Source organism: Manduca sexta, chromosome 20, assembly GCF_014839805.1.
Source record: "Manduca sexta isolate Smith_Timp_Sample1 chromosome 20, JHU_Msex_v1.0, whole genome shotgun sequence".
NCBI lineage: Eukaryota > Metazoa > Arthropoda > Insecta > Lepidoptera > Sphingidae > Manduca > Manduca sexta.
Window position 1 is genome coordinate 12,906,551 of NC_051134.1, and position 26,008 is coordinate 12,932,558.

A 26,008-nucleotide genomic window follows, 5' to 3' on the forward strand; every position below is an offset into this window, starting at 1 on the left:
GCTTTGTTTATCTGACAGCTTGTTGTTTGTTCAGCTTTGTTTATCAGACAGCCAACTAGATTCAAGTTGTATCTCAATATTAGCGAATCACAACGGCCCTATGTCTACGCACTGTGAAGGCTGTCATGCCGTCAGCACTAAGAAACAGCGTGTTATCACAGTAATGCTCCGTTCTTAGATAACTCACGCCTATGAATAAGGGGGTCAATTTTTAAAGTCTGTCTTTCTGAACGCGGATTTTCTCAACAGTACATATGAATATGTACATATAATATACTAGTGGCGAAGGGTCCATGTAATCCGCCTCCTACCAGCTTCTCTTTATGTAGAATCACTGTAGTATCTAATTATCATCATAACGATTTGCAGGCCGCATTTATGCATATAAGTACCTAAATGTTGTGTCGAGTTTCCGTTCGGAAAGATTCGCCTTTCGCCACTGATATTTACATTAAACTAAATCAAAGGTATCACTTATTTGAGGGTATAATATAGATATTCTCATCATTTTATCACATCACGCAAGATCGGAATCTTGAACAGGATGCTGAGATATATAACGCCTTCCTATCAATATTGGGTCCTTTAAGCGGAATGTGGAACCAATTTGACAGGCCATCATAATTACGGCAACTGCGTCGTCAATTTTCTTCGACTACACTTACATCAAGTACAGTGTTTATAATATAAATATTAACCATGTCCAGAAACAAGGTTGGAAACAGTTTAATGATTAAAGTACTGAATTTATTAAATAAAATAATCATATTATTGGGAACAAATAGACAATATATCTGCATACCCATATTTATCTACTTAGTCCCAAAATAGAAAATATATTACGTCTAATTTACGTTATTACTCATAACATACACATGTATTAAGACCTTAATATTCTAAAGATGATTTTCCCTATTCCTTCAATAAACAAGTAATATCTCACATCGCTTTAGGCGTCAGATTAGTATTAAATCGACGTTTACTTACCCATTACATTAATTGTGAAAACAAAAATAATAAGATTCAAATGGCACCAAAGGAATCCAAATGGGTTGAAATGGCACACAAACGTGCCGTTGAAAAAAAAGTTCACGTCAGCTTTCCACAATTAAAATACCCTTCTCTTAGAGATAAAGGTCTAAGAGACCCCATACAGTGGCTCGCGGGAAAAGCGATGGACGATGGTGCAGAAGGGTTGTGGCGGATACATGATAAATAATACGATTTCGAGAATTTCAAGAAACAACACCCCGGGGGCGAAGAGTGGCTGGATCTTACGAAGGCATGTTTTCAACTTCATTATTTGGAAAGAAGAAAATATTTTGTATTATCAGAATTACATTTTACATTCAGTATTAGGTCTAAAAATTATTATTATAGTACACTACACCAAAGTGTGCTGGACAGACTTTTGTAGTGGTTCAGATATTATCCATAAATACATTATACTTATTATTACAAACCTACTGTAGTTTTGGTTGACTTGGCTTATATACCATTTTATAGTTAGGTTAGGTTAGGTTAGATTATATATAGGTATAGGTTAGATATTTACAATTTTTTTTAAATCCAATTTACAAAATAATGTAATTTTAAATAACTAAACCATATCGTTAATGGATAAATAACCATTTTAAAGGCTACGTTAATATTTTAGGGAACAGATATAACCGAAGCATTCGAATCACATCACATAAATCCATCAGTAGAGAAGCTCCTACCAAAATATTTCATTAAAGATGCAAACACACCAAGAAATTCACCATTCACATTTAACGACGACGGATTTTATAGGACACTAAAAAGAGCTGTATTTGAAGAAATGAAAAAAATCCCAAAGGATGTGTCAAAAACCGCAGATAGAATTATTGATGCTTTATTCGTCACGTTACTTGCTAGTTCTACGTTAGCAAACTCGTCTCGAAACTATTGGTTTTCAATGTTGTGGTATGTTGTGGCTTCCGTCACTTTCGCTCTGCTAACGTCAGCGTGTCATAACTATATACATAGGAAGACGAATTGGAGAATGTATATATTCAATATGAGCATGTGGTCGTACAGGTGAGTTTCTGATATATTTCGAGATATCTCAAATCAAAACAGCTCAGAAGTATTTCTATACTTCTATACTTCTACTATGGTATTATTTATCGCGACTGCAGGATGACACACTATTAAATCAATGTGTGTTTTATTATAAATCTGTAATATTTACAAATCAAGATTTTTTTCAATCCATACTGTTTCAATTATGTCCGTTAACACCTAAAATATACCGAGTAAAAATATGATTGTATCTATCACCACTTGACTACTCATTTTAGAGAATCATGAACTAATAATAAATAAAACCTTTCCTAACAATCTTTATATTATCTAAACCCAATAACTTTCAATAATAAAATCACAAAAGTTAATTTAAAATTGATTTTAGGGATTTTCGCGTGTCCCACGTAATATCGCACCATCTTTACACGAACACTCTCATGGATTTAGAAATCAGTTCCCTTGAACCGGTTTTATTTTACTTGCCGAGACGAGATAAGCCACTGCATGCCAGATTGGGATTTATCACCGAGTTCATCTTTTTTCCACTGGGTTTTATATCGCTATTCATAAAGAGGTAATATTATTTAGATTTCTACAATATACATTCTTATTAGTATTGTGATCACAGATATGATTTTGTTCATTAGCTTACAGAATTAAAACGTCTGTATTTACAGACGTAATAGTAACTTACTTTTATTAAGATAATTACTTACAAAAGCAAAACAAATTTTATTTCTAGAATTACCAAACTATGTCGAAGACCTCATGAATAATTTAGTTTGTAGTCTGTACAATATGATGACTATGGCATACATAAATTATAGTAATACAAATATCTCCCACGACAATAACAATATCAAAGAAGATTTAACAGACCATCAAATGGCCTACAGATGAAAAATAATGTTGTATGGTGATTACAGATTCTGTCGCGTGCTCTTCGTCGAGGGCTTTCCAAACAACATTATCGCTGGCACGATGCCATAGGATTGCTCTTTCCTATTTGGATTTACATTAGTAGTGGAAGTTCCTTCCTTCATGTGATTTACACGTGGCTCTGGATCAATTGCACCGGAAGTCTACTATTCATTTGTATTGGTGTCAATGCCGCCCACCATCATCCACATGCGATTAAAGATGGAGATGAGCCTAACTGAGTATTTTACTGATATTAGAAATGTGACAGATTGTATAGATATTTAGTTTGTTAGTAGTAGACGCAAAAGTGGGAGAACGGATTTTCGAACCACGCCTATGTTTATTTTAATTAAATTGCTCGTAATAGAACAAGACTCCATTAAATATCACTGTGATCTTTAACCTGTGAAAGAAATAATTTAGATCATTAATCTCAATACAAATAAAATAAATTCTGAATAACTAATAAAACAATCAGTTAACACCAAATATTAAAAAGTATTTTGAAATAATTACTTCTCCAGAAGCACCAGACCAGACTGGGGTGAGCATCAAGTCGAAGCCCTGTTAGACTGAAAAGATATAAACAGCAATGTGTTCGCAGTGATGACCATGTTCGGTGACCACGCCCTGCACCACATGTTCCCAACCATCCATCACACGCATCTCAAATATCTTCATACCGTATTCATCAAACTTTGCCAGAAATTCCAAGCTAATTACAAAGTGTCAACTCAATTCAAAATGGTCCTCGGACAAGTAAAGGAAACAATGCGCGACGAATTCAAAACCAAGTAAAATAAACACCAGTGTTAATTCAACGCGATTGTACTTAAAAAAATAATGAGCTGTACAACGACCTTATCAAAACGTTTGTACGCGATGTTACATTTAGATGAGAGAATAGCGTTTGGGAATGTTTGCTTTTCTAATTTAATTCATGTTTTTTCTCAAGATATTTTTCAAGTTTTTAATGTTATGCGTAGAATTTTAACTTTTAGGTTATTTCACAATTAAATGTCCCACTAGTGATTTATTTATATAACAAATAGAACGAATAAAAATGTCGTTAATACTATGGATAGAAATTTATTGTACACATTACCTAATATTTGCTTTTCTTAGAACGTGTGCTATTTAAAGTTTCCCCAATTCCCTATCTCGCTCAAATATTATTATAATCTTATTCTATTACATAATATGCGGAGGCGGAATCGAATCAAACTCATCTCTGCTGTCGTTTTCCGAAGAGATTATAATAAAATAAATATTAAGTATATTCTGCTACTCTAAATACAATATGATATACTTGTAAATATTGGGAAATATTCTTTTAGTTTTAACTATTGAATTTGAAATAGATTTCATTTTAATAAAACATTATTAAGTAATTTTTTTGATCTTACAGTTCATTTATTGTCAGGATGTCAAAAATACCAATGAAGAGATGAAATGATATGTTAAAACAGATTATTAACTTTAAAGCTTATATTACAATACGAGTTTATGTTGACTTTATGATGAAATCTAATTTAAGGAAAATCTTTTAGATATTAATACGCACCTACGAATATGAATTATTAAAAATCTAGCTCATTACTCTCTGCAAGGAGTAAAACCTTATTAATCTAATTATGGTAAATGGATTTCTCCAGGTTTATCGCATCAAAGACATATCCTTTATCCAAGAACAGCCTGTCGATACCGGCTGCGTATGCAAAGTCTATAAATTATAGGGCGACTTTAAAAATAAACTGCATGCGAAGTAAGGAAGCCAACCTCATTGATTTATTATGTATTGAGTGAATTATGAAGAGAACTTTGTTTATGCACCATCACCATATTTTGTTATAGGTAGTACATCATCAACAGATTTTTGGTCTTTCTTTCCTTAGAATCAGTTTTTAAGAAAAATATTTACTCAAATTATTACAATAAAAATTTGAGATTTTAAATCGGAAGGAAAGACTACAAGGTCTACTTCTTTTTTATGCTTGTGAGTTATGTTAAATCTAACAACTAATTTCGTCGTACTGGTAACCGCCTCGGTGGCGCAGTAGGCAGCGCGTAAGTCTCATAATCTTAAGGTCGTGAGTTCGATCCTCACCCGGGGCATAATATTTTGTCACTTTGTCGGCTTAATCATTCCCTTCGCTGAATATAATCAGTCTTACTTATGAACCTGTTTTAGCATTAAGAGGCGGTTAAGAATTACTTAAATAGCTGTCAAAAACATCACCGGTTCCCAGTTTAAACCTTATTAAGAGGCAAAATGGCGGGTTTTGACTTACAGCTGAACAAATAAATCTATGTTTTAACCAAGCATAGCTTTGTGATTTTTTTTAAGTAGGACTGAATATGTGACCCTCAGCTCAAAAAATAAAATCTCGACCCTTTCAAGACATAGTTTGGTTTATTAATGATTTCATAACATAGTAATTCATCTCGTGAATTAATTTTCAAAACGTATATACAATTCTGGAAGGACTGCCATAACGGATTAGTTGTAATACTTGACTGCAGTGCCGAGGTCCCAGGCTTAATCCCCGGGTAGAATAAAGGGATTTTTGCTTGGTATCAACCTAGAGTCGAAAATTCGTGTCCTATGTGTTCTCGGATGCTCGCTTCTCTATCACATCATAGAACGGTATTCCGTTGCATGACGTGTAGTGCGAAAAGTGAGTGCGATAGTTGCCGCTCTGTCTACTCCTTCGGAATGAAAGTCGTGAGGGTGTGTGTTGGGAGAAAAATATTTATAAAACAAACCGAATTTATCTAGACAGATAAATACTTTTGCAGTTAATTGCCACGTCGAGCAATACTATTCTCAGTATTCAAGATATCTTAATATCCAAATTTATTTATATGTGGGAAGCAATATTCGAAAAGCCGATTATAATATAAGAACTGTTCGTTTTTAGCACAGGATTCGCGCTTGGTTTGTTTTTTTCCTGTTTGACGTGAAAGGCGGGTTTTTATATTGTGAACGGCACAATAAAGAACATTCCTGTGCCGCCGTCTGCCCTTTGTTCCTTTCAAACGGGACTTCACTTGCACTGCCAACTGCGCTTGTTTATTTTACCCATTCTACAAATAAAACAACAATATTGGACACTGCTTCGAGTAATTACGGCTTTACGCAAGTCTTGTTAAACCGAGTTTGATGCAGTCTCATTAAATAAACTCGGTATTGGGTTTAAGTTTTCAGTTGAGACGCCGCTGGCTAGTTTAATATGCTGGCCACAAGACGTCGGAGTTTTTCGCTTACACACATGGTTTAACTGGTTTGAAAGTTTCAAGATGTTGTGTCAAAGGAAAACATTTTGTATTTTTTTCTCCATAATATCGACATGTTGATAATAAAACTGTGATCATTACTACTCCAGTATAAAATCTGTTTCAAAAACTAAAAATACGAAACATCCAGGAGTAGTTTTGTTTTATATTAATGAAAAAAAATCAAAATATGTATCAGTCCCAATATTTAACACAAATGACCACTAAAATAACATCGTCATGGTAATTTTTACAGTTTTAAAATTCACCACATCGTATTTCTCCATAAGATGATTCGCGTTAACCAGGTAGTTCAGTCGAAAACAAAAAGCCATCAAACTCAGTAAAGCCTGACCTCACACTTAATTAAACTGGCGAAATAAGGTTCAACCAGCTGTATTGAACAATTACGTGCCAAGTTCCAAAGCTCATATCGGACTTCGACCGCAGTACATTGGCAATATTATTGTTCTTTTGTTCGTATTTAATAACATAGAGAAAATATTTTTACAATCATCAAAAATCAATGTGCATGTTTCATCAATAAAAAAAATGTTTAAATACATCTAAATATATTTATTTACTTTAAGGATTTTTGTGGCAGGAAGGACTTTCACGAGGACGAAGTGGTAAGCGATTGTTCGTAAGTAATAAATAAAGAACAAACTTTCTTTCTTTAAGAATGTATTATTTCAACATAATGGAATATTTACAAATGTTAGTAATTAAATATTTAATGTCACATAACTAATTTGCTCGCTCGAGTAATAAAAAGATTTTTCAGAAGTTAATAAATAAAAAACTTTATTTATGCTAGATGCATAAAGTACCTAATCTATTTTAATCCATTAAAACGTTTTGATTACCGTTTGTACAAAATGTACTATTAATTAAACGCAATTTCAACTTGTTTTACAGCAACTCGTTGCGTAACTAGCCACAACTTTCTGAATAAAAAATGAAATATGAGCATTAATCAAAGTTACAAATATAAAATCAGGTATTAAAACAAAACAAACACTCATCACGCTTTTATCCCCGAATTAGTGGGTAGTGGTGCAACCAGGACACCCACTTTTCACTAAGTGCGTTCCGGTATAATATTGTACTAGGTATAAAATTCCCGAATTATACAACCAACATTCTTTTTTTATTTATTTGATAACTAACCCCTACTCGCAGTTTTACCTGCATTTTGTTTATTTTTCAAACTATTAACTAACATTGTAACTCTTTAATCCTATAAAATTATATTGATCTAATTTTAAAGGTTTTATGTCAGTATATTCCGAACTGAAAACCAAAACACCAAGTTACTTATAAATGCCATTTCTTTTAAAACATTAAGACACACATAAATTAATTACTGCGTGAGTAATTATTGTGTAATGTAATTAGTAGAAACAGAATAAAAACGTAAAGATAATGAAATATATGAGCGACATGGAATGCTTCGAATTGTTGGCATCCCGCCATGGTATTCAACTAGCTGGGCGATTTCTTCGGGTGATTGTTTTTCGAAGGCGAATGCAAGGTCCTGGTCGCATATTAGTTTCAACCCAGATGAGAAAGAATCCTAGAATTTATAGCTGATGTGACGTGATTTTGGAGAAGAATAAAAGAGATGGTTAGGCAATAACCGTAACCTATCCTAATTAATAAAATTTCCACCTAAAATGTATCTATGTTTCATATGTATTAAGTAAGAATTGTTCCACGGCCAATTTTTACCAACACGGTTATGGTGCAGCTTTTTTATGTAAATTCCAATGAAAGTTCTCAATTTCCATGATTTTTTACACTTTCCTATACTTTGCCAGATCATTGATACATGTTAGGCATTTAATTGAACACGACATTATTCTAAATAGATTATGTGACATCTCTCCAAAAAATTACAGTTCATTATCACTCATGTTTTCGCTGATTAGTCTCATAATAATATACTTTGTGTACATGAAACAAGCAAGGACGTTGATGCCACTTCAGTTAATGAAAACCTATCAAACAGAGCAGTCAAGTTAGCGGACCCGTCCTATAGGGCTATTTATATTAATTACTCTGGCTTTACCTACAATACACAAGCAGGTCATTAAAATTTAATCCTGAAATATACTATGTTTCTCATAAGCATCGAGAAAATAATTGAGAGCTTAAGCCTTTATGTTTACGGTGAATCTTATATTTAAAGTTATTATGCAAAAATTTCTGAAAATGTATCGATGTTTGTTAGAAGTAAACTCTAAAACAGCTAAATGGATTTGGGTGAAATTTAGTAAACACATAGACTATGTTCTGGATTAACCCATAAGTTTTGTTTTATCCTGGTTACTTGCTCCAGTAGGAAAAAAAAATCTTTTTGACTGATTTTTAAATAGATGGCGCTGACGTCGTACTGATGGCGCTATATCGATTGTAAAATACTACAGTACCAGTACAATAATTTAGGCAGAGTTGTAACGGTAGATTATTCATGCGGGTGAAGCCTTGAACAACACCTATTCATCAAATATAAGCCATCATAAAGATAAGTCACATTATCTGTTATGGATTAATTTAGGTGAGCACAAGCACACGAAAACCAATTAGACTTGATCACTTACCACTCCTCAGATACTTGGAATAATTACCAATGGAGAAATTATTAGGCGACATTAAATAAAGAAAATAATCAATTGATCGCAGATTTTTGATTCCAACTCTACTGCTCAGTCTCAATAAAAGGATAATAAAGTTACACCGTAGCAGTACGAAGCAAATTCAATATGAGGTTATGTCCATGGAGTATTAGGGGAAAGGTGGACTAAATGATACGTGAACGTAAAATCATTCCCTGCTAGTCTCAGTGAACTATTAATGCCATTTATTACAATCAATGTGGTTTTAAACTAAAATAAATCAATTTGAGGTTTATTTTCCTGTATTTTCTCTAAACAGTAGAGTATAATGACGGTTTAAATTTTCATTTAATGGAATATTGAACATATTCTTGGACGCATGGTGAGTTTAAGGTTATGTTTGAACGATATATTTAAATATTACATATGGGATTAACTTATCCTTAACACTAACCGGAAGTATAAAATCTCGGGATAATATTAAACACCTATGTGTTTAAAATTATCCTGTAGGAAACTTCCGAGAAATGTCTAAGAATTCCAAAAAAAAATATATATTTGTATAAAAAAGAATCAACACAGTTTTACAGCACTTAATTAAATTATCCAAATTTAACTAAATGATTACTATACTTTCGCCAATTTACATTTTTCTTTAGAGGGTCCTATCAGGCACCTTTCCCCTACTAATGGATGTTATTGAGCACTCTGCGATGGTGAAGATCAAAGGATTTTATGGGCACTACTTCGAACAGAGATGTAGTTTCATGAAGTTTTCAATGATACTATTAGTTGTCAAAGGTTGAGTTTTATATCTCAGGGTCACAACCAGAGTGCTATGTCACGTAGTGTTTTGTCATTTTTTGTGTTTATATTATGTTAATGCTTTAACAGTAAAGGAAAACTTCGTGAGGAAACCTGCATAGATAAGAAATTCTCTATAGGTATTTTGAACGTGTGTGAAGTCTACCATTCCGCACTAGGCCAGCGTGGTGGACTAAGACCTAATCCCTCTCAGTAGTAGAGGAGGCCCGTGCCCAACAGTGGGATAGTATATAAATACAGACTTATTATTATTATTACCCTTCTACTTGTCCGAAACAATATGAGAGAGCGAGTTTCATTACTCCAGTCCATGTATTTCCAACATATGATTGTTACATTTAATTACAATGTGCATTTCACAATACAATATTACTCCATTGTCGGTCCAATCATGTTATATTATTTAACAAACACATTCCGAATTGAAACCTATTAAAACCAAATACCACACCGGACGCAGGTTGCAACTCGATACATGAATGCTCTTTGTACATCGTTATATACCGCATTCATTGAAAAGGCAACCATATTACTATCCTAGATAGTTTCCTTTGGGTGTTTAACATGATGACAAATCCCACTCGAGATAGCCACGGTTGTTGCAAAATCATAACCATTTTTCACATTGTGAAGGCAATACATAGGCATGTCCGAGATATTTATTTGTTATAATCATATCCAGTAGTTGTTACATTAGAACTAGGTCTAATAATAACAAACTTAAATTCACAATATAGTTAGATATCACAGAATCCATTTAAAAATAACGCCGGTATCAATATTATCTTCATATAAACCAATAACATGTGTTTTTACAAGCTTTTATTTAACTTGCAATGTTTGTATGCATGGAGTACATACGTATGTTTATGTCGAATCTTGCAACTGAATTTTAAAGTTATCCTCAACCAATATACAAAAATATAGCATACACGTTTACTTTAAGTTACAATGCATGGTTTAATGAAGCAAAACGTTTTTTACTATTGATTTATAAAAGCGTCAACCATATTAAATCAAATTACCCGAAAGATAGAATGTGAACATAATGATGTCAAAAACAATAAGTTAACTTAACACTTAGGGTTACATTGTACCTGCTAGGTTTATGATGGACACTATTAATAACTGCGTAGTACACTAGACTTCGTATCCTTACGTGCATCTAAGATTAAGATCTAGTTTGTTTTGTCATATATTTATGGCCTAATAGAAAAATGGTTAAAGAGCAGTCTAGCGTGACAACATGCCAACAAAAGTTAGGACATAAAGCGAAGACTTTAACCATAAGTTCGTTTCTGGATCAACTTACCCTTTTAGTATATTGACCTTATAATAGCAGTAAACTATTGTCATTTTTATTCACATACACTGATATAAACATGAAATCAGTAATTTAAAAACGACTAACATCATTATATAGAACAATGTTATTCAAATGTACATCGATATGTAGTAAAACAATTCTGACGTTTCCGAACGGTTAAATATCAAGCTGATATTATTCTAAACAATATTATGTGTTACCAATGCAATGTTTTTACATGTAAAAAATCCTATTTAAAGCACAAACTTCACCCGTAAATGTCCTGCTTAATATTTTCTGAATAAATAACAGACCCTTTATTACCTTAACGAAAGCAAGCATTGAAAAAGTTTATTCAATGAACGTGTCACTTTCTGCCCTTGCTCATAAAGTGAGATCTTATTGTGCGGTACACACAGCTAAATATTAAATTTTTCGGTACAACTTTTAGCGAGTTTTGAATATCAAATGGACAGCGCTGGAATTGTCTGCGGAAAAAGGAGACCTGTAGTAATTTAAATTAATTTTTAATGTACAACGTACAGTAATGAGAGATGGAGGTCTGTAATCGTATTTGTTAGACCATGTTTATCCGGTTAACGGATAACCGGGTACGATGTAAAAATTTCAAAAGGTTTGAAGCTGTCTGTTCAGTTTTTAAACACCCATGTTGGTGGTAACATCGCGGTAAATGATTCGTTGTTGCTCGCTTAACAAAAACATTAAGGAGAAACGTTGCCACAGAGTAAAATCAAGTTACAAAATACAATTTTTTACCTAGTCTGGGCTGTTGCCAGGGACCGACTTCGCGTAATAAGTAATCATTTTCTTTCGTATTGCTATCATAAGATCACATGAGGACGATTATTTTATTTAAGTAAATGTACTATTTCATTAGCTTAGTATATTCTATTACTAATCGCACCAACATATGAAAATTACAAATAAGTAATTTGATTTAAATATATAATAACTAAAAAAATGTTATGCCTCTACAGACGATTATGATTTTTTTTAACACAAATTAAACAAACAATATAAGGTTAAAAATAAAATTTCTTTGACGGTACGAAAGATACCTTGAACCGAACCATTTCTAGGATAAGGTACTTAACAAAACCTTATCCTAGAAATCGTTCGTTTCAAGGAATCTTCTAAATGGCGTTAGCGTCGTAGTGTTTTAGCGACTTTTATAGTGGAGAAGGCTATTCACGCGAAATCGCGAGTCATTTCTCATGATTTAACAAATTAGTAGATGTTGCTCGCAGTTCCGTTCGAGTAGAAGACCTTTCTCGATAACACAAAGGTATTTTTATGATTACTTTATAACTACATTCGGTGCTTGCTCACAATTTCCAATAATAGAAAACGCAGACGCTAGAAACTCTGTTAATATTAAGTTACACGATCTAGTTTGTTTTCAATACAAGTAAATACCACTCTGTGTACGCATGAACTATTTATAGATAAAATTATTTCGAGACAAACACGAAATATATGATTTTTTCTTTACGTTGAGGTTAAGGTCATAACAAGAATATTTAATACAACAATATAGCGTCTGCTAATTTTCTTTTTTCAAAACTTATTTTTATGTTGGACATAACCGTTTTAAGGAGGCACTCAACACAAAGCAATTTGCATAATCAAATATACGTCCATAATCATATTCAAACTAAATTGTTTTATTAAGAAACAAAGAAAAGTTTATTTCACAAGTAATATAAAAAAATATGCCCTGTTTTGAGACTGATTTTTAGAAACACTTTTGATTACTTTCTCCGATTCAATTATGTTCAATTGTTATTATTTGATGAAAAGATTTTTAAAATTAAACATTGAATTTTATTATACGACTAACTTTTGCCTGCGGCTCTGCCCGTGTGAATATTTTTTCCGGTATAAATATTTTCACGGAATAAAAAGTAACCTACAGCACTCAGGAGTAATATAGCTTCGTATTAATGTTTTTTTCGAAATCGGTTTAGTAGTTCCTAGTCTTAGCGCATTTAAACAAACAGTTTTTTTTTCGGCGGTAGGTGTAAAAAAAACGTGTAGACGTATTTTTAAAAACAGCTGTTATATTTACTCAATAAAATTGATTTTTTTGCAAATTTTGAACTTTTAAAATATAATTTTACGTACTGTATAGTGTATTAACATAGTACTTAAATATTTCACACTGATTGTGCAATTATTTTGAACACTACCTGCCAGTCAAGAACTTGCACATTCAAACCGCACAATTCACAATTGCAAATTAATTAACAATGGTTCAACTTAATCAAACAAACAAACAAACTCTTCAGTTACTCTTCAGCTTTATAATATAGGTAAGTAGGAATAATATAAATATAATTTTATATGTATGCTTCAATAAAGATATAATCCTTGGAAGATATATTCTTTATACAAAATAATCCCCAAATATTATTTAGGAATTGTTTTACCGTATTCATAAGTTCTTCCATCACGACATAGATAAGATTTGTATATCACAGTTACTAATAAGTTTTGCTGGTGGTAGGATATATTATTTATCCGTCCGGATAGCAACCATGATACACAAGGTGTCAACACCTGCCATAGTGGCCTACGTAAGTGTGTCGCGTTCCGAGCTCCGCACGTGTATATCTGGTTCCAACAGGCCGGCATAATTGTATCGACTGCTGAGGGATAATCAGCTCTCGTCATTCGATATTTTATTGGACTACACCCCACTTACTCAAGTGTAGTGGGGTCACTTTTATACGAAAGTCAACCTACCTATTCTTTGACTTTTTTACTTGTGTTTGTTTAGGATTCTTAATCGAATTCTTCATCTTCATAATATAATATATTATGTGCAATAACAACAACATACAAGAATAAACTATTTTTTTGAACGTCTGTTATATACTGATAATATTCAGTATATTATTTTTATAACCCCAGTGTTAATGTTTATAAAAAGTGCTTAAAAATAATATTCACAAACCATATGTTAATATCAATTTAAAATGATATAAATGAATTATAATCGTTTCGCTCTGTTGCAAGAAAAATAAATGTTTCGAAAATTGATAGATATGTCATGAAAGGCCTTGTACGCACACCTCTACATAATGGCACAAGCAAGAAAACTGGCAAATAAATGGAAAATAAAAGCACTAAAATATAGCAATGACAATAAACAGACGTGGGTTGGTTATTTATTGACCTCGAGGTCTAATTGCCAGATAACCTCTCTGATACGGAGTTACGATTGTGCGCATCGCACTTCGTTGGGTTCTCGCAATTTTCAAATTATTACTATCATTTGATTCTTCGGGGTGTTATTTATCGTGCCACGAGCTGCTTAAATACCTAGGGTTCAATCCGATTAATTGGACATTATCGTCTATACTTGGGATCAAATTTTGTTCAGTAATAGCTAGGACTTACCGACCACTAAAGCTAGCAGACTTAATTCTAGCAACTATCAAGCGACATTAAGTTTATGTTTACATTTCACATTACTTGAGCAGTGAAGATATATGTTCAAAAAGGAACAAATTGACCTTTACTTTAATTTCTGACACTGTTATCACTCAAAGGAGCCATTAATATTATATACTAGATAATTTAATACAATAGTTTATTTTACTTCTAACTAATATTATAAATGCGAGTTTGTAATAAATGTTTAAACTTGGTCATTTGGATGTTTGGATGTTCGTTAGAAGTAAACGCAGAAACAGCTAAATGAATTTCGATGAAATTTGACACAGGGATAAACCACGTCCTGGATTAATATATAAGCTACTTACAGGTGCTAGTTCTCTCATATGTGAGCATATTATGTGTCGCTTACCGTCAGGCGAACGGCAAACTCGTCTCGTCATTTAAAGCAATAAAAAAAAACTTAACTGCGTAATTCGGTCCCATGGTATACAGAGATTTTTTTATCTGGATTTTATTTATATCTATTCTTAAATAGATGGCGTTGGCATCTTACTAGTAGCACTTTAAATCGCTACAGTCTTTTAGGGACTTTGTAGCGAGAAAGGCTTTTCACACAGGCAAATTCGCGACCAATACCTAGTACATTATAAATAACTCATGGTTGCACAAAAGCCTTTATCTTACATCGTGTATTTGTTTTTATTTATATTGTAATTTAAATTCTACTCAAAACCCTAAAACTAAACAATAAAATCTAAAGCCAGTTCGTACAAGTTGGTGTTTAGACGTAAGCTTTCCGATTCCCTACACGATGCTTTAGTCACGTTTCAAACACCTTGTGTTATAAACATTCTGTAAATGTACTGCAAATAATATTACTGGGGAGGCAAGTTAAAATGGCGCAAAAATATTTGTGTGATATTAATAACTTAAATACCAGTAATAAAAGAATATACTTACTTAAAAAATTGTGTTGTGTCGACCCCATATTGAAATGAGATGAGATAGATGGAAGACCAATTAGATAACAATACAAACAAGTAAGAACTTTATCCCCGCAAGGAGAGAGGTGCATCTATGGCACCCATGGTTCTAACAGTATTATCTTCTGAGAGTTTGATCGCCATCATCATCAGCCACAGGATGTCCACTGCTCAACATGGGCCACCACTGAAGATTTCCAGACCGACTTATTGAAATTGTTCACATCCAGCGACGTTTCACGACTTTTATTAGGTATTCTGTCCTAATTTTTTAAGTTTGTTTGTTTGTTTTGTTTGTTTTTGTAAATGATTCATTATAATTTTGATCTCATTACCATCCAAAAAAACTATGACCATCACCCCCTGATTTACATATATATTTAGTATTTATCTCAAGATCGTATATATATATAAATGCTAATTCAATAAAAGCCAATCCAAGAAAACAAATAACATCGTTCAATTTAATATTTATAGTTACTTGTGTCTCAGTTTTCGATAGTATTGGAAATTATTAGCAAGTTGGACGCAGTTATAAATAACTGGATAAAAATAGTATTTTATTATCAAGTAAGGTCTTTTCTGCGAGCAAAGCTGCAAGCAAGCAAATATAGGTAATTAAATTTCAAAGCAGTGTATTTTAATATATAATGAATCTTCTTTACTAGTTTTTCTTATCCACTTCATATTTAGTTAAAATGTTACTTTTTGCTACACAAGATAATCTTATAATAAAATAAAGAAGGTAACCCCATTTCCAAGGCTTACGTCCCCATAAAACAATAGAAAGAGCACTTAACAAGACCTAAGCTTGTTACCGCGATCAAAGCCGGCTTTTACGCATACAAAATTAAATAGAAGGCATTCCTATTCACCCTCCACATGACAGCAATTAGGTCCATAAACAATTTGTGTTAATTTTTATAAAAACTGTACTTTTAGAATGTATTTCTATAATCGCAAAAATTTAAAAAAGAAATTACGAATGCTGTGTAGGACCCGATTAAACATAAAAACATCAAGCTTAGCTCTTTTCAAGAGTAAACATAGTATGCTAGGTATACCAAAATGACCTTGTCACGTATACATAAGTTTTCAAGTAATAGGAGGCGAGACCGTCGGTTTATATTGAGTACAATTTCAAACTACGGGCTAATACTCAGCATTAAAAACCAAAATTACTAATATAATATAAATAAAATCCGCATGTCAGTCTTACCCGTACTATAGCAACAAAGATGTCTTTAAAAAACATTCAATAACATACAACTTCTTCGTGTAATAAAACGATTCCAAAACGAGTGACAAAAATTGCAGTGTATTTTCAATACACATAAAGTTCCTTTCCTTTTGTTGTTAGTAGCATCTTCAATATCTACACGAAGTTTTGCAATCGTTCAGATCTGAAAACACACGTCTATTTCACAGACAAATATTTTCCAACGGACAGCAGTTGTAACGTGATATTCTAATTTTAAATAAACATTTTATTCGTAGGTGACTCATAGATTAAAAAAACTTGTGTTAAATGAATAGTCTCCATTACTTATTGTTATTAATACAGATAAAATATACGCTACAGCATTTAATCCCATACAAACGTTGCCCAATTGAGCTTAAATTTCAAACATATGCACAAATTTCAGCAAAATTTAGCCATAAAGTTAAAATATTTCGATTTACCCAAGCTGAGCCATAGGTTTCCAATTTACATAATTGTATTAGTCTGGCTCAAAGTTGGTGACCGTCACAGCTGACTTTGACACGTCATTGGCTCGTTATTTTTTCGCTTTATTTTATTAGTTTATTCGAACTCTCCTTGGTATATTGATATGGTAGTAGTTTTCCGAAAAATTCATGCTGACAGTAAGTAGGGATGAGAATGTTTTACCACAATTGAATGTAATATAAACCAATAAACTAATTTAATTACAATAAAAGGACTATAACAATCTCGTGATTAATGTTTTTTATGTTTAATCGAATGGTAGACATTCAAATACAACTATTTTTAGGATATTAGCTGTTGTCATGGTCTTGGGGAGACTCGGGTGTTGGTGTATATATACCTAGTCTTGCCATAAATATTGTAATAAAGAAAAAAGAAAATTGTTAACTGCAAATAACATTTATTACTTTTACAGTGTGTCAGTTTAATACATAAATATAAAACAATTAAAAATATAAAAGCTTATTCGAAGTGGTCTCCATTGGCTGCAATACAGTCCTTTAAACGATGAGGCCAGTTATCAATAGAAGCACGCACTCTTTCCATGGGAAAATTCTTCACTGCCAATCGTATAGATTGTTTTAGGGACTCCAAATTATCATGGCGTTTAGAGCAAGCTGTACTCTCTAAAACTGACCACAAATCATAATCCAGCGGATTAAGATCGGGACTAGACGACGGCCAGTCTTCAGCTCTGATGAAGTCCGAAACGTTCGATTCCAACCAAGACTGCGTGGACCGAGCTTTATGACCCGGCGCCGAGTCTTGCTGGAAGGACCATACTTGGTTATTGAACATGGTGATGTTAAGGGGCTTAACTACCTTCTCAAGAATGGTATCTTGATACACTTGTGCCGATGTTTTGATACCTTTTCACAAAAATATGGCTCAGTCACTCCTTCATAGCTAACACCCCACCAAACCATCACTGAAGTCGGATAATGTCCACGTTGCACTCTGTCGACTAATTGGGAAGCTTCCTTAGAGCTTTGAGCATAAATACGGTCATTTTGTTTGTTAAAATGTTGCTCAATTGTAAAAATTTTCTCATCCGTAAACAAAATTTTTCTGTGACCTCCCTTTGCGTACCGCTTCAGTAGTTGTTTCGATTTTACCACCCTATTCTTCTTTAAATTATCAGTTAAGAAATGGCCAGTGCGTCTCTTATAGGCTGCAAGTCCTAAGTCATCTTTTAAAATACGCGACATGGTTCTAGGTGCTATCTTCATTTCCCGAGATAAAATCTTTTGCTTTCGGACAGGATTTCTTCGAATTCTTTCCCTTACTGCTTTGACCACCTTTTTCGTACGAACACTACGTGGACGGCCAGATCTTTTTCTGTCACAAACAGAGGAGGTCTCATTGTACCTATTAATAGCCCGGTACACAAACATTTTACTAATACCAAGTGTATGGAGAGTTTTAAAAATTGCATTTGGCTCCATACCTACTTTGTGTAATGCTATCACAGCGATTCGGTTCTCTTTATCACCCCACACCATTTTAATATCGCAAAATATTTTACAATGTATTGGCGCCAAAATGAGAAAACACAATGAACAATCGTATAAAAATGACAGATTCGAAATTCAAATGTAATATTTTTTTATAATTAAGTGTAACAGTATTTATGGCCAGACTAAGTATAATATGATATAGATGTCTTGCTACATTTTACAACCATACATTTTTTTTAGCTGTTGACGGTCCAATCTTTGCAGAATGAGCTAACGCAAGCAAAGCCATGAAGCCACCGCCAAATAAACAAAAACGCACCCTACATCAAAATAGAGTGAGTAAATCCAGAGATTACCCGTGACGGATTGACAGACAACCGCCCCGCCTTCCCTCGGGATTGACGGTATTATTAAAAGGCGAAAGACACATATTCCTTCACGGCTTTTCCAAAGATAGAGAATCAGATTTATTTTAAGAAAGCAAATAAGCAGGACACACTTATATGGCAAATAATAGGTGGGCTAAAATGATGACTGAATGGATTCTACGAAATACTACCAGAGTAAGGGTCAACCAATGAATGGGAAGATACTTTCATGAAGTTAGCTCGACCAAACTGATGATGAAAGCAAGAGATAAGAAGCTGTGGAAGTCGATGGCGGAGGCTTACACCGAGGAGCAACTACTACTACGTACTTTATAACTATGTGACTAAACCACGTTAATTAGTAGACATACAAAAGCCATACTCTATGTGTTATCTGCCCAAACAATCTCGTGCACTCATCAATCTTCTTATTTCCCGAGATTCGACTTGCATTCATGTAACTTAATCGAATATTTATTTAATTTAGTTGGTTAAGGCTTTAACATTTTGTTCTATTCTTTATCCTCCTTTACCGTATTTTACCAATACATTAATAATTCTATATTCATAATTCTTTTATGTCTGACTGCTGCTGTCCGAATGCGATACACTCCTGAGGCATCGGGTTCCAAGCCCGGTTTCGGCAGATTAGTACTGTGTTTTTCTTCTCAGTATCAGCATGGAGTCTGCAATCAGTGCTCGGTATGGCGAAAGGTCTCACCGGTTGGTCGTACTTTATGCGCTAATATATTTTACCATCATCATCTCAGCCACAGGAAGTCCACTGCTAAACATAGGCCTCCCCCAAGGATCTTCACGTCGACCTGTTGGAAGCGGCCTGCATCCAGCGACTTCCTGCGACCTTAGCTAGATCGTCCGTCCACCTTGTATGCGGGCGTCCGACATTTCGCTTGCCTGTACGTGGCCTCCACTCTAAAACCTTTCGACCCCAACGGCCCCATATTTTACCAACTGGGATAAAATTTTGTGAAGTGTTGCATACACTTGCGAGAAGGTGGAAGGACTTCAGTATCATGATAGTCGACACTATCTGGACTTCATTATTTTTCCTTTAGTTGCAATAATAAAAAAAAACTTTGTAATCGATTCAATGAAATTTTGGGAATGTTTGGTTCGAGCTTCAAAGATAGGTTAGTTTTGATCCCGATAGATAACACTTTTGACATTCAACGCTGTCCACAAAAAAGGCGGTCTACGTAGAAAGACAATGTCTGCCGAACCGAACCACCTAGTATAATATTTAAAAAGGTTAATACATTTGTTTTCGCGCTATCCAAAATGCATTTCCCTGCTTGTATCCCCTATTTCATAACACTAGTATGCAAATCATTTTTATTGTGTTTACCTTTCGACATAAATGTGCATACATGATGAATAATTACAGGAAACTAAACAAGAAATATATAAATGACAATTTCTTATTTTCGAATTGATGAATAAATATTAAAATCATACATTTTCCGTGATATGTTACGGAAAGCTACTCGTGTAAGCGGCTTAAAGTGCCGATCTACACGATATTCCCCGATTCAAGTTGTGCTAACATCTAGGTGACATAGTATAAGTAAAATCTATTGAGTATAGATTTTACTGCTGACTAGCCGTCGATTACAATAAACGATCGCAATTTTTTATTGACAATCTTGAAAATGGATCAATCAGAATGAGGATTTTTTTGACATGATTACGAGTTATTTTTATTGGCTTATTCTCGGAATCCGAACGAAAATAAAAATAGAGATCGTCCTTTAAAAACAGCCGTTAGTCTTAATTTTACTTTACTATTAAAAGAAGAATAAACCGCATGCTTAGTAAACGTCAAAATTACCTTTATACAGGGCAACATACACCAGAACAGTAAAAAAATCTTTGATCAATGTTTGAATACCTTACAGGTAATCATTTTACAACAAAGTAAAATTTCAAAGAACATGTTTATTTGAAACTCATTACAAATTCAATGCAATCCTATCCGTAAGGAACGCCAACCCGACAATAATTCACGGAAGATACAACTGGACACGAACCGTTCGTCAACGTCCGCCGGATAATCCAGTTAACTCAAAGTCCACTAGTTTGGCCAATGACAGTGAAAATTTGACCAACTGTACAACCGCTGTACATAAATTTGGACGCCCTTTTACACAATTTGGCGGTTAATTCTGAACAATGTTTTAAAGTTCGCTGCCAGCAAAAATGTTATTAGCTTCGTCAAAGTGTATTTATAAAACTAATTCGATTGGAAATAGACTCCCTGGTAATTATTCATATGTTTCGAACAAATGCTATGATAAAAACCTATTTGCTTTTGTTGTAGCAAACGTATTCAAATTTTATGTTTATGTTCGAATGTGATGAAAATTTGTTATTGCAACTGCCTCGCTACACTAAGTGTACTAAATACGTTCGACGAAACCAGTTAATTCGTTAATTTATATCGCCAGGAGGAGATTTATTCTGTCTCTGATGACAAGATAAAGTCGAGATTAACTGCCTGCATATTGGATAATAATTATAATAACATCACAATTATATTCAATTATTTTTTCATTGTTAATCCTCCAATAGTTCGGACAGTTATTTTTCTATTCGTAAGCTGGAGAGTTCACGATATCATACTTCTACCCGACTGGAGCGAACATCCAAACAATGCACAACTCGCAACAGAGGTTTGTTTAATGGACTACGACGCAGGGTTCAGTATACATTCTGTAATATAGGTCAGAATAAATCTAAGAATCGTGGTGGAACGTTAATCGCCTGTATATTTGGATTAAATTTTATTATATTTACTGTCAATAGCAGTCGTCTTATCAATACCAAACAATATGTCGTTATGGTTCAAATTATCCTTGTTTACTCCAAAACACTGTTTCACATCTGCATACCACATTGTATCAATATACGAAAGCAATTTATCAACTTTTGATCCCTTCGTCCCCTCTCTCAACAAGCTTTTATCGTATACGTCACACGCAATGCAGCTTCAAACAAACGCGAATATCTCATATATCAAGTCGCTATTTTAACACCCGAAATGTAACAAAGAAAAACAATTACTTTACGCAAGAGTCATCTGATACCGCTTTTGTGGACCTTTAATTAGATTTTGTAAAAATAAGAAATACCGTCACTCGTAATGAATGTCGGAGTCTGACACAATAGCGCTCGATTAATGTAATGTTCGGTAGTATATCATGTTAATAATAGGTTATTACTGTTCTGTCGTATCAATTATATCGCGGATATGAGGTCGCTGAAAATCTGCCGCCGACAATGCGTGCGGGCTAATGAAAATTTATTATGTCTATTGAATTGCTTACCTTTATTGTCTAATTTCTTTGTGGATTATCGTTTGCTTTTACGGTGAGGAAAAACATTGTGAGGGAATCTGCATTCATGCGAAGGTTTTCATAAGAAATTTTAAGGTATGTGAAGTTTGCCAATCCGCACTAGGTCAGTGGGGTGGACTAAGTATTATTATTGCTTATAGGATCTACTGCTAAACAGAGGTATCCTCGAAATTGCCGACCGGCGTATTGGAAGCAGTCGGTATCGTACAACTTTATTAGAGCTGTTTAATAATAATATTTTTATTGATTTTTAATTTATATCCATGTAATATTAAATACATTTTCTATGATCTATAATCTAATCATCCAACCAATTACTTCAATCATATAACCTATAATTTTCCTAGAACGTTATTGATCTTGATAACGTTACCATGAATTTCTCCTCGAGGATTAGTTTCCAATTTACATCAATATGATTATAATATAGTATACAGAGATAGTACAATAGATTTCTTTATTGTATTTATATTGATATGACAGTTTTAACATTTCCCATGTCTCGCCAGGTTTCTGTAACCTGGCACAACACAAACTTTCTATAAATTTTAATATTAATCCATAGAAATATTATTGTAGAAAATATTGGACTCCAAAGTCGTACACATATTAGAACATCTTTGGGAGCTAGGAGCTAGAAAGATCGAATAGAAATTCGACTCGAGTGCACTACCCTCTCAAGTACCATGAAATAATTAATGATCGAAAATATCATCAATATGTTAATTGCTATTAGCACTTAGACATACTAAGCGAAAAGAGCATACCTGTCCACACAAACAGCTCACGTTCACGAGTGAGACGCATTTGCCAGCCCTCGGCCTGTTCAATTTCGGTTGGAAATGGCCAACCCGGTACACGACGCCGCTGCAAGCTCAGATAGTTAGCGAGTATGTCAAGCCGCATACAATTAATTCTATTATTAGGTACGAATAAATGAAAACATGTACTGGATCGAATGACGTGATTCCACAGATAAATCTTACGAAAATACTAAATTGCGAGAATTTTTATCATGTAGGTATTCTGAGATATTGTAATAGGCTTATTGCACAACTGTCTTAATAGTTTCTTGGACCTTACTCATCCTTAAATACTTATCGAGGTCACGAGAGAGAATATTATGTATCCACTATATTGTTTTTTCTTTTGTAATAATATAGGGGACCTTTTCATACGACATCACTGCACCTGATGGTAAGTGGAGTGGAATCCAGTAGAATATCGACTGACGAGATGTTTATATATGACGACAATATCTTTTTCTACTACAAATTAGTATGAGTGTGCATGTATTGGTGTGTTCCGGTTTCAAGGACAGTGTAATTGTTGGTCATTATGAGATTTTTTTTTATACACGCACGGCGAAGCGAGCCGCACAGGATGGCAAGTGGCGTGGTGTCGAATAGCATGTCGACAGACGAGAGGTGATTACCCTTCGGTAGTCATCACTATAAGTCGAACTGTCGAGCCTACTAGTCATTTTTACAACCGCGCTGAAAACCACCGCCGACTTTTTTGTCCTATTTTAGCATATATAGACAACGGTCCAAAAATTTTACAAAATTTCACAAAATTTATAAACAACGTTCAATATTTTGTCTGTTAGTTAACGTGTTCTTGTAAGAGTACACAAGAATGACAGACTAACGAGTGTGCGTACTGGCTCCGAACGTGACCACTTGACCCGCTCTCAATATTCAGCGACTCTTTATGGCGCTTTACAATATTTATTACGCTTAAAATTTGGAATATTATTAAAAAGGAAATGGTTTAAAAAATGTTAAAGATTAAAATATGCCAAGTTTATAATTAAAATAGAATACGTTAACCTAAAACTAGAAATGGTACAAAAAATATCTATATAATTATAAAAATAACAACTAGAGTCGTGGAATTTGTATTCTTATTTAATGTAGATAAAAATATTGAAAAAAAAATGAAGAGGTCTCTTACATTCTTGGCCCCTTAATTACTTAGATCTCTACCCAAAAACCCAAGCGCGATGTGATAGGAGGCGAGCCTTTGGCCATGTCGTGTATAAATTCCAGACCCCAGCCTGATACTGAGTAGAAAAATCCAAATATCACTATATCCGAGACTCGAACACTGGACCTCAGAGTGGTGTCGTACAGCGCAAGCAAAATTGCTACGTCACCGAAGCAGGCAATAGTGAATCACTAGAAACTTTTACTTTATTTTCCAATGATACGGGTGAACGACGCCCTCAATAGGATTACTAAAAACTACATCGGGGCTAAACACGTCAGCTAGGTCAGGAGTAAGGAGCTTAGCGAACTTGAGTTATCGTTCAGTGAAGCTAAAAACCCGTAAGCAGCTAGCGAGGGTTGGCACGAAAAATAGTCTGAAATTTGAAAACGATTTTTTATAAAAATGATTTATGGAAGAAATAAACTGTTTACTTGGTGGTAGGCGACATGACTTATCGGTAGTAATGACACTTGAACTTGAATAACAAAACAATGCGTGGTGCATTGCGCTGTGCTTTTCACTTTTTCTTCAACCTGAAACTGTTTTACAAGTTTCAAATATATTAGACAATTATCGTATTCAACACCTAATGGAGATAGTACTCATTATATTGCCATTATTTTGGGAGCATAGATTAGAATGTGACTTTCTATTTGCCATATTATATTATCTGGCTTGTATAGTGTACACCTGAACTGCCCTTTCATTTCCTTTCCCTGTAAGAAATTTCCGTGAGTAATATAACCACCAATTAATTGTACTTTATTTCTAACAATCATTTTTAATAAACGTTTCCAATCGATTTTTCAATCAATCGTAGTAATGAACCAATCAGAACAAAGATTTTTGTCAAGCTTACAAATAATTTATTTTGGTTGGTTTATTCTCAGAATCGGATTGAAGATTGAGATTGAGATCGTTTATTAAAAAAGATTGTTAGTGAATATACTGTGTGTTTTAAGTACATGTACAATAAAGAATTATAAATAAATTAAAATGAAAATTATATTTGTAAAGTAACGAAATTGAATTCGTTTTTCGTATAATGAATTGGACAGACATGAAAGTGATTTAAATGCGTTCATTTCATTGGTCAAAGGGTTTTGCTTGGCGAAAATGTTACTTGTGTTAACAGCAAAATTATATTTGTTTTGAGCACATCTACGGTATCTTTTTATTAATTAATGGGCTTTCGTACGTTCCTTCCTTTTACAACCAATACTACAAAAAATGATTTTTCGATCTTCATTCATATTTTTATGACGTGTTATACGTGTCTATAACGTAATTATTCCGTAATGCAAATATGCTTCGTATAGATATATGACAAAAATTGCAATTTAATAATCCTGCAATGCAGAATGATAATATCAAAATTATCTTTACTCGTAATTATCGCTTAATCCGTTACACTCGACTAAACACACCTGGCATAACTATTTGTAAAGGCAACTGATAAAGCATACAGGTGACATGCTAGCTGGGCATGAATTGGCAACATTTTATAAGACAGTACAAGTATGCTTGCACTATTTTTTTTACCTGATCTGTCCGTATCAGGTATTTCCAACCCTTACGATTTACTGCGTGTGTTTTGTACTGAAAGTCAATAACGTCCCATTCCTTGAACCGTTAAAGATCAATTAACGTTTGCTTTGGAGCGTGGAATGAAATATAAAAATGAGGC

General features: G+C 33.7%; 1 protein-coding gene and 1 non-coding gene across 2 annotated transcripts; both read left to right on the forward strand.

Annotated features, from left to right (window-relative positions):
- Nucleotides 1-699: 699 nt before the first annotated feature.
- Nucleotides 700-3,162, forward strand: LOC115456396 (cytochrome b5-related protein-like). Its single transcript, XM_037440794.1, has 4 exons — nucleotides 700-714; nucleotides 1,658-2,061; nucleotides 2,435-2,623; nucleotides 2,976-3,162. The coding sequence occupies exons 1-4, from the start codon at nucleotides 700-702 to the stop codon at nucleotides 3,037-3,039; spliced, it is 672 nt and encodes a 223-aa protein (XP_037296691.1). The 3' UTR covers nucleotides 3,040-3,162.
- Nucleotides 3,163-5,012: 1,850 nt separating this feature from the next.
- On the forward strand, nucleotides 5,013-5,085 carry Trnam-cau. Its single transcript has one exon. It is a non-coding gene; the product is annotated as a tRNA-Met (tRNA).
- The last annotated feature ends 20,923 nt before the right edge of the window (nucleotides 5,086-26,008 follow it).

What these genes read in the sequence shown, in the direction of transcription:
- LOC115456396 (XM_037440794.1), top strand. An exon ending in ATGAGCATGTGGTCGTACAG is followed by an intron (nt 2,062 to 2,434) that starts GTGAGTTTCTGA and finishes AATTGATTTTAG; the next exon opens with GGATTTTCGCGTGTCCCACG. An exon ending in ATATCGCTATTCATAAAGAG is followed by an intron (nt 2,624 to 2,975) that starts GTAATATTATTT and finishes TGGTGATTACAG; the next exon opens with ATTCTGTCGCGTGCTCTTCG.